General features: G+C 36.8%; 1 protein-coding gene across 2 annotated transcripts; it reads left to right on the top strand.

Annotated features, from left to right (window-relative positions):
• The first annotated feature begins 681 nt into the window (after positions 1 to 681).
• LOC127433181 (transmembrane emp24 domain-containing protein 2-like) lies at positions 682 to 8,278 on the top strand. 2 transcript variants are annotated; one of them, XM_051684891.1, is made up of 5 exons: positions 682 to 998; positions 4,616 to 4,808; positions 6,567 to 6,587; positions 7,092 to 7,199; positions 7,340 to 8,278. In XM_051684891.1, the coding sequence occupies exons 1-5, from the start codon at positions 819 to 821 to the stop codon at positions 7,462 to 7,464; spliced, it is 627 nt and encodes a 208-aa protein (XP_051540851.1). In that variant the 5' UTR covers positions 682 to 818; the 3' UTR covers positions 7,465 to 8,278. The 2 variants fall into 2 exon arrangements, with proteins under 2 accessions (XP_051540851.1, XP_051540852.1); XM_051684892.1 differs by lacking the exon at positions 6,567 to 6,587 and having other exon boundaries at positions 686 to 998.
• Positions 8,279 to 9,602: the final 1,324 nt, after the last annotated feature.

The following is a 9,602-nucleotide window of genomic DNA, read 5'->3' on the forward strand; positions in this document are numbered from 1 at the left end:
TATTTCTTTCAAGTTTTTCTCCATTTTTAAATACCATTTTTCAGTTTACTTAAATAGCCCTGCAGTGTGACAATTGTATTTTTTTTAAAATAATAAAAATACAAATATTGCATGTAGTATCTCAATTAATGTGGGACCATAAAAATAAAAAGCATGCATGATAATTCTTAAAGAGTTATGAACGTGCTGTTTCAAACTAAACAGTTTTATATGCATTAGACGCACCACAGGTCACGTCAACTGACCATTAAATTGTATTATGATATATAATAACTGTTCATAATATGTATTTCAATAAATGAAAAAATATGGTTTAACATAACCCATCTAACATATTTTTGCTTTGTATTATTAGTATTAGTATTAGTATAATTTACAGTTACAATTTCTGGGAATTTGCCTTAGTTGGTTGTTTCAGAACAAATCACAATATACAATATTAACATCAACTGTAGAAAATATAATCTTTAATATACATCATTTACATGCCTATGCACATGTTGATGTAAAATGTTTTCAGTCTGTAATGACATGATTTCTCATAGATATTTGCCTTTTATGTTGCATTGCCATAAAACTGGAATGCAATAAACAAAACTGACGAACTCCACCTTTTTTTTTTTTTTTTTTTTTTTTTTGCAATCGCGGACCGCGTCACGTCCACTTTTTGTCCCCGCACGCGGCTCGTCTAAAGCTTGACGTGGCATCATCAGTGGAGCAGCTCGCGCTGTCAGTCTCCGCCTTTCTACATGAGTCGGTCGAGCGCGATATAAACGCTCTTTTATGGGTTATAAGCTGCATTAATACCGCGAACAGACATGTTTACGTTCACGGAGCTCGTGCTGCTTCTCTGCGTGCTGTCCTATACCGCGTCCGGTTATTTCGTGAGCATCGACGCGCACGCGGAGGAGTGTTTCTATGAGCGCGTGAACTCGGGCACGAAGATGGGCCTGATGTTTGAGGTGGCGGAGGGCGGATTCCTGGACATCGATGTGGAGGTTAGCTCAAAAATACACCTGAATGCCAATATATGTGCTTGATATACATTATAGACCACAAACAAGCGCTGCAAGGTGTTTGAAAGTGTGCCTGTCGCGCTCATACCGGATAGGTGATCAAACCGAAAGTGAATTGAGGGCTTTAGAGTGATTGTTAGTGTTTAGATTATAGATTTAGGGGTGAAATGACGTATTAAAGTTACACTAAATGAGGTTTGCTTGTGTTTTTGTCTGTTTTGCACACATAAGATGGTTGTTCAAACCAGGTTATGTTGTAATGACAGTAACTTGGTGATTAAAAGTGTAGTGTAGGTGATAAATGGTCCAATAAATATTTAATAATCAGTATTTAATGTAAAGGTAAGTGTGGTGTGGCTTTGTTTTTCTCTCCTTGTTTCCACCACATGGTTACTCAAACTGGGATCTGCTTTAATAACTGTGACTTGGTAATTCTAGCCGATTATTAGGGTTTGGATTTTATTTATTAGGTGTTAAAATTGTCCCTTTAAGGTGGCATTCACTGGTTAAGGAAAAGAAATGTAGTTGAGTTGCGCTTTTCTCAGTTTCGCCTTCACCATATGTTTGCTGACCACTTGTCATGTCCGGAAATGCTGGTTCTAAAAGTGAGTTTAAGTGCTTGGATTCTAGTTTTAGGAGTTAAAATGTCAGTTCTTGACAGTTGCCACTTATCATGATCAGAGATTGTTCATGCTACATTAACAACAAAGTAGCAAAAGTGCTCTTGGGCATTGTTAAGTGTTTGCTAGGGTGTTCTGGGCTGTCACGATTATGAAATTTGGCTGACGATTAATTGTCTCATAGGGCTTTCACCATCAGTTCATTGTCATGTTTCTTAAAGGAATATTCCGGGTTCAATACAAGTTAAGCTTAATCGACAGCACTTGTGGCATAATGTTGATTACCACAAAAATTATTTCGAATTGTCCCTCGTTTTCTTTAAAAAAAAAAAAAAAAAAGCTAAAATGGAGGTTATGATGAGGCACTTACAATGGAAGTGAATGGGGCCAATTTTTGGAGGGTTAAAAGGCAGAAATGTGAAGCTTAAAATTTTATAAAAGCACTTACATTAATTCTTCCGTTAAAACGTATGTATTATTTGAGCTGTAAAGTTGTTTAAAATGTAATTTTTTGGTTTTAAGGTTTGTTGACATTACATCGTCATGGCAACGAAGTGGTAAAATTGGCTATAACTTTACACAGATGCGGTTAGTAAGCGATTTTATCACCCTAAAATCATGTTAACATACATATTGTTTACGTCTTGTGGTTATACTTTTTCAAAAGTGAGTATTTTAACGTTAAAAAATTGGCCCCCATTGACTTCCATTGTAAGTGTCTCACCGTCACCTCGAATTTTGCATTTTTTTAAAGAAAAGGAGGGATGAGCCAAAATGAACTTTTGTAGTAATCAGTGTTATGCCACAAATGTTGTCAATTGAGCTTAACTTGTATTGAACCCGGAATATTCCTTTAAGGTGCATGTGTGCTTCGTACACCTTAAGATGTTATTTAACTTCAAATATATAACTCAAATAATAAAATGGGGATATATGATTTAATGTTAAGGCTTTAAAAACTTTTGAATGATATAAACAAAGATCAAAATATTTCTAAATGCTTAAAACAATTTTAAACTTACACTGTTGTTTTTGAAACTTCTTTTATATAAATGTTTTGTATAAAAAATAAAACATAATTTTTATATATTATATTATGCAATGGTAAAATATTTTTATCCTAATTTCTTCACTTGCACACATTTTAATGCTCTTTTATTAAACCCACGAGCCCTTATTTATAATGAAGCAAAACCTTTGAGATGTCGTCATTTAATCACTTCATAGAAATAAAGTATGCATGCGTCTCCTCCTCTGCATCACTGCGTGTCATTAACACTCTGCGTATATTAACCCGTTATGACCAGGCACATTCGCCATTACATGATCGTTTAAAGTGAAATTGGAGCGTTTTGCATTCACTATCAAGTTATAATTGTTTGTTTATATGTTCGCTAGAGTTTGGTGCGAGCTTTTGCTGATGGCTCGCGCATCAGGGCACTTGAGAAGCACCTCACGTGCTCTAATGGACAGGAGCTGATCTTGTTGACGTTTGTGGTGCGGCTCATGGACGCTCGGAGTTCAACTGAATGAGACACAAACGTGACATTGATGGCATTTAGATTTGCTTAAAATTCCCTTATTTTGGGGGCTTGGTTAGCTCAGTGAATAAAGACGCTGTCCACCACCCCTGGAGTCGTGAGTTCGAATCCAGGGCGTGCTGAGTGACTCCAGCCAGGTCTCCTAAGCAACCAAATTGGCCTGGTTGCTAGGGAGGGTAGAGTCACATGGGGTAACCTCCTCGTGGTCGCTATAATGTGGTTCTCGCTCTCAGTGGGGTGTGTGGTGAGTTGTGCGTGGATGCCGTGAAGAATAGCGTGAAGCCTCCACACGCGCTATGTCTCCGGAGTCACTACGCCACCACAAAGACTGAGTGCATTGGGAATTGGGTATTCCAAATTTGGGACAATGAAAAATGTGATTGGAATTTGAAGTGCACAAATCAGACGATTATTTAATAACCGCAACAGGCCTAGTCGCTTGTGTGCTGGTGCTTTAAGGCATTGCTAGGATGTTCTGGGTGGTCGCTAGGTCATTGTTAGGGTGGTCGCTAGGGTGTTACTAAGCAGTTACTAGGGTGTTATGGGTGGTCGCTAGGTGGTTGTGAGTTGGTTGCTGGGGTGTTCTGGGTGGTCGCTAGTGTGCTGGTGCCTGAAGGTGTTGCTCGATGTTTGGGGTGTTTGCTAGGTAGTTGCAAGGGTGGTGACCGTTAATGCATTGCTTGGGTATTATGGGGTGGTCGCTAGCTGGTAGCTAGATGGTTTCTAGGGTGTTTTGGGTGGGTCGATAAGGCATTGCTAAGTGGTTGCTGGGGTTATTGGGGGTGGTCGCTAGGGCATTGCTAAGATTTAAACAAATGTAGGCTATTGTTTAATGCGTGTTTTGAACAGATTACAGGGTCCAGTGCGAAGCAAGTGTGGCTGGTTTTGTGAGTTTCTGTATTACTGATGTTTCTTGAATGCATATGTAAGTGTGACATGGAAGAGGGCCGGGCCGTGAGTCCGCATGGCCAGTCCCCAATCGGGCTAATCAGCCGAGGAGAGGGATAAGGCCAAGTTCAAGAGAGACACACACAGCAGCTGCCCTCCTTCTCGTCACACTATAATTAAGCAATAAGGCATGAGAGGCCTTGCTATGTTGTGTATATAGTCATGCCTGAAGGGCGTTGTTAGGCACGTTGTGAAGCCTTTCAGCCATGACTATATTCACAAAATGGCACAGCCTTGAGTGCCTTACTGATTTTATAAAACGCTCACCACATAGTAAACTTATTAAGGACACAAATGTTCATTAAATCTAAACTTTTGTAAGTAAAATCCTTAAATGCCATCCTATAGGCATCTAATATTCCCTGGCAGTAAACGGAACATTGCTAGTCAGAGCTGTGTTTTATCATGAATAAAGCACGGCTGTTGACCAATCAGCATCCAGGACCAGAACTATCCGTTTTAAAATGTGTTTAATGCATGTCTTTAACAGATAACTGGGCCTGATGGGAAGCAGATCTATAAAGGAGACCGTGAGTCCAGCGGGAAGTACTCTGTGGCCGCTCATATGGACGGAACCTACAAGTTCTGCTTCAGCAACAAGATGTCCACCATGACCCCTAAAATTGTGATGTTCACTATTGACATCGGCGAGGTGCCCAAAGGACAGGGCATGGAGACAGAGGGTGAGCACAACAACTGAAGTTTTCTGGGAAGATTTGTAACTCATAGTGTGACCCTCTCTCCTCCATATGGCGGGATTCCCACGGTCCCTGAAAACCTGGAAATATCAGGGAATTTTAAAACTATGATTTCCACGCCTAGAACAGTCATAGAAATATATTTAAATAAGATACATTTTTCTTGTTATGCGCACCTAAACAACATTTATATAGGTTTTTAAGATTCTAATGTAGAACAAAATAAAATAATAATAATTTGCATTGTGACATTGTTTTCATGGTATTAATGCACATTTTATCCCCCAATTCTCTTTACCGCATTGGTCATTGCAATATTCTCATTAGTGTAACGTGAAAAATAATATATTATTTCAATTGTAAAGTATTTATTAGAGCTGTGAATCAATTAAAATGTATCTAATTAATCACGCATTTTTCTGTGATTTATCCCGATTAATCATGGGACATTAAAACAAACATTAAAATATAATCATAGATAAATTTACTTTGTACTTTGTCTCAAAGAACTTGCAAGAATCATCATTTATTTTAATTATTTAAATATGTATGTTAAAATGTTAATTTTTTCCAGATAGTTAATTAGACACATTTTTACAGGTTTAAATCTTTGATACAAGTATATGTATGCATGCCATAAAATCAGTATGCTGTAATTAAAAGTTAAAAGTAAAATCTTCTGATGGTTTCTAGTGAACTTTTATTAATAATAGCATCAAATGGACATATTCAATTCACATCACGCTTTATTGGCAAAAGAAACTTTGTGTACATTGTCAAATGCATTATAAAACACTATATGTCCAGATATAAACATACTGAATGCTGAAGTTTAAAATCTCAAAACTATTATTAACTATATTTATTATTTAATGGATACTGGATTCATTGCATTAATCTGAACTAATTTTTTACTATTATTTGCAGTAATTAAGTTGCATTAAGTTTCCCAGCTCTTGTATTAATATTTCATAGAATGGTACTGCCTTTTATTTTTCATGATTTTAATAGTAAAAATAAATGGCTTATCCCATATTGGGCCAAAAAACAATGACATCTATTTTTTATTTTTTTATTTTTTAAGTTTATCCCCTTTTCTCCAAATTTGGAATGCACAATTCCCACTTCTTACTAGGTCCTCGTGGTGGCGCGGTTACTCGCCTCAATCCGGGTGGTGGAGAACAAGTCTCAGTTGCCTCAGCTTCTGAGACCGTCAATCTGCGCATCTTATCATGTGGCTCATGACACCACGGAGACTCACAGCATGTGGAGGCTCATGCTACTCTCCACGATCCACGCACAACTTACCACACGCCCCATTGAGAGCGAGAACCACTAATCGCGACCCCATGTGACTCTACCCTCCCTAGCACCCGGGCCAATTTGGTTGCTTAGGAGACCTGGCTGGAGTCACTCAGCACTCCCTGGATTCGAACTTGTGGCTCCAGGGGTGGTAGTCAGCGTCAATAAACAATGGCATCTCTTAAAAACAAAACAAACATTACAAATGAGCATTTGTATTGATCATAACTTTCTGCTGAAGTGTAATATGTTCTTTTGCATTTATTATTGACAGTTGTTAACTGTTTGTCTAATTCAACTTTTCTCAGCTGCATTTTTAACCTCATATTAAATAGTTTTCAGGTAGTCTCAATATGTTTCACAGTGATGGTATACAGTACTTTCATTATGATTTAACTTGTCTTTTTATATCTATCATGGCCTTCTTCCTGGCCTATACAGGTGGTGGTGACAGCTGGGATGGTAGGCAGAGAATGGAAAAAACAAAGACCATTTTAACCCATATAACTTACGTGTTTGATTTGCACCTCTGTGTACAAGCACATTTCATTTACTGATATGCTGCTGGCAGTAGCATGTGTAAACTGTAGGTACTGTAGGGCTACACATTTATGAATGGCAAAGGAGAGATGAATGTAATCAGGTGTGGCTTTTGTTTTTAAGGAATAACATGAATCGTTTTGATCACTTGTGTTTTGAAAGAAAATACTTGTCAAGTTGGTTTACATGAGGTTCAGACTATCTTATGCCTAAATCTGATGGTGTTTTTAATTACTGAAACTAAATCTAAAGCTCCAAACATGTTTGTGACATGTGAACTCTTGCATGTAGATGTGGAGTGTTCAAAGTTGGCTCTTAACTGAAGCATAATTTGTCTTGGTGTGATTTATGTTTGCATGCTGCGTTAGCAGTAATGCTTGCGTTAATACAAACCTTAAGAGTTAATGTGTGCTCATTTATTTCCAGCACATCAGAATAAGCTTGAGGAGATGATTAACGAGCTGGCGGTTGCAATGACGGCGGTCAAACATGAGCAGGAGTACATGGAGGTTCGAGAGAGAATACACCGTGCAAGTAAGTTATAAAAAGCTGATCATGCTAGAATATGCATGTCTAAATTGCCTCTGATTCACTTTTAGGATAGATCTTAATTTTGCGAACATTGAAGAAATCTGTCTCTCTTTTAACTGTCTAATTTTGTTTCTGCCCTTTAGTCAATGATAACACAAACAGCAGGGTGGTGCTGTGGTCATTCTTTGAAGCTCTGGTGCTGGTGGCCATGACCCTCGGACAGATTTACTACCTGAAGAGATTCTTTGAAGTGCGAAGAGTCGTGTAACATCTCGTCTGTGTTCAACTACGCAACCACATCGAGTCGTGATTTACCAGTTTTACAAATTGGACATCCCATTCAGCAGAGAATCGGAAGATCCTGGTCGTTTGCTAGTCCATCAGTCGTTATTTTCATGTTTTTTCCTTTGCCCGAGTTTTAGATCTCTTCCATGTTTGTTTTTGTGTAAAAGGTGGAATTTATACAATAATTGAATTTGTTCTAGCCCAACTTGTGTACATTTATTTTGAAAGAGCCTCATTTTTATTTATGGCTTGTGTTATAAGTACACATTACTATGAGAATGAAGTATAAATGGTGTTTTGGTGTCGCCCCAAATGAAAGAAAGTGCAACACGGTTGAGGATTGTGTTGAATTGCATGATGGAATTAAACCATGACATGAACAGTTTGAGCAAATGGAAAGTCAGCACTCACTGATGTCGAGAAATGTCACGGCAAGCACATTTAATATCACAGCTCAGTATTATATTTAGTTACGCCAACAACCTCCATGGCACATAATTAAACCTGATGCTGGTAATGCAGTAAAATGACTAAGCAGTTGCTTTTTGAAGATTTACTGATGTGTTTTTAAATGTTTAGGTGGGATAGTTCTGGCCCGGTTTTTCCCTTGTCTTCAGTTTCTTCTTGAGGGGAGTACTTTAAATAGATTTGTAAAATTTTTGTTGTCTAAACCAACTTTTACATTGATGAAAATGCTAAATTATTTGGCTACGACTACTGGGAAACTGATGATACTACAATAAATATGTTGAATATGGATTTGTTTTAATAAACATAAAACATGTTCTTAAAATGTTTTTTTTTTGTTTTGTTTTTTGTTTTTTTTCTGTAGCTCTAGTTTTGCAAATGTACATTAATTTAACCCTTATGTTGTGTTCTGGTCAATTAGACCCGGATGACTTTATTTTTTTTTCGAATTTTATTTTTACTTAATCCAACTTGACTTTGTTCACATATGGTATCTGAAAACATAAAAAAAAATGGGCCATTTTCTTTACATTTTTTTTTTTTTTTTTTGGTTTTATTTCACTTTGTTACACCTGCGGTGTTCCCGGTCAAAAATGACCGGCCCTTGGAAATGAATGGATTAGACTACAAAATACAGAAATATTAAGTGTTCAGAAGCATCCTAATCCTTTAGATGAGCATATATGTGGATGTGTGTTTGCACACACAAAGTCCTCAGACATGTACACACACATAAACACTCTGAGGAATATTTCAAGATCTGCTTATATTATGTTGTGTTTGGGCTCGTTTGAATCAGGATAGTCAGCTGTAAGTTACGATATGTCATTGTCTATGTTATATGTATGTTTCAGGAAGTAATGAGGAAAAACGTGACAAAAAGACACTCATGTATATTATATTTATGTGTGTCAGTGGAAAATTCATTCACTAAAACTCAGTCCAGTTTGGCCTCTGTGTGAAACTAATTTTCTCATTGTATTTTACTAATTGAGACCTTTCCAATGATATATAACACATGGCTATCTCATCTTTTTTGTTTTTACTAACTCTAAATAAAATTGTTGAGATAACAAATTTGCAAATTATGAGAACAAAATGGTTCTAATTTGTCATCAAATTAAAATAATTAAGAATTGGTAGGATCAGCTATACGCATTGTAAACTCCAGATTCTAAGCTTTAAATTGACAAATTTTTTGTTTAGATCAAGCAAGTGGTTGTTAATTTATAACATTTTTTTTTCTGCAGGGAATGCCCCCCACAAGCCCGGTATAAACTCAAATAAAGTTCAATTAATCCTTCAATAAAACTAGAAAAGAAGTAGACAAAAATATCTAATGCAATATCTTGGGTAAATATATGCAATATGAGAGATTTATTAACAATCATAATGGGTTGGTCATTTTTGACAAATGAACACAACAAAAGGGTTTATGATATAAACGTATTGACCTGATTTTCAATTATTTTGTGTATAAAAATGTTTAGAGTAAAACTCAAGGTGTTGGCACTCCACAGTTTCTCAATCGACATACACTGGCGGCCAAAAGTTTGGAATAATGTACAGATTTTGCTCTTATGGAAAGAAATTGTTACTTTTATTCACCAATGTGACATTCAATTGATCACAATGTATAGTCAGGACATTAAT

The sequence above is a fragment of the Myxocyprinus asiaticus genome, chromosome 43 (genome assembly GCF_019703515.2).
Source record: "Myxocyprinus asiaticus isolate MX2 ecotype Aquarium Trade chromosome 43, UBuf_Myxa_2, whole genome shotgun sequence".
NCBI classification, from domain to species: Eukaryota; Metazoa; Chordata; class Actinopteri; order Cypriniformes; family Catostomidae; genus Myxocyprinus; species Myxocyprinus asiaticus.

Coding starts and splice junctions, on each gene's coding strand:
- LOC127433181 (XM_051684891.1), top strand. CDS start 819: ATGTTTACGTTCACGGAGCTCGTGCTGCTTCTCTGCGTGCTGTCCTAT. Junction 6,588..7,091: donor TGGTGGTGACAGCTGGGATG/GTAGGCAGAGAA, acceptor ATTTATTTCCAG/CACATCAGAATAAGCTTGAG. Junction 7,200..7,339: donor AGAGAGAATACACCGTGCAA/GTAAGTTATAAA, acceptor TCTGCCCTTTAG/TCAATGATAACACAAACAGC.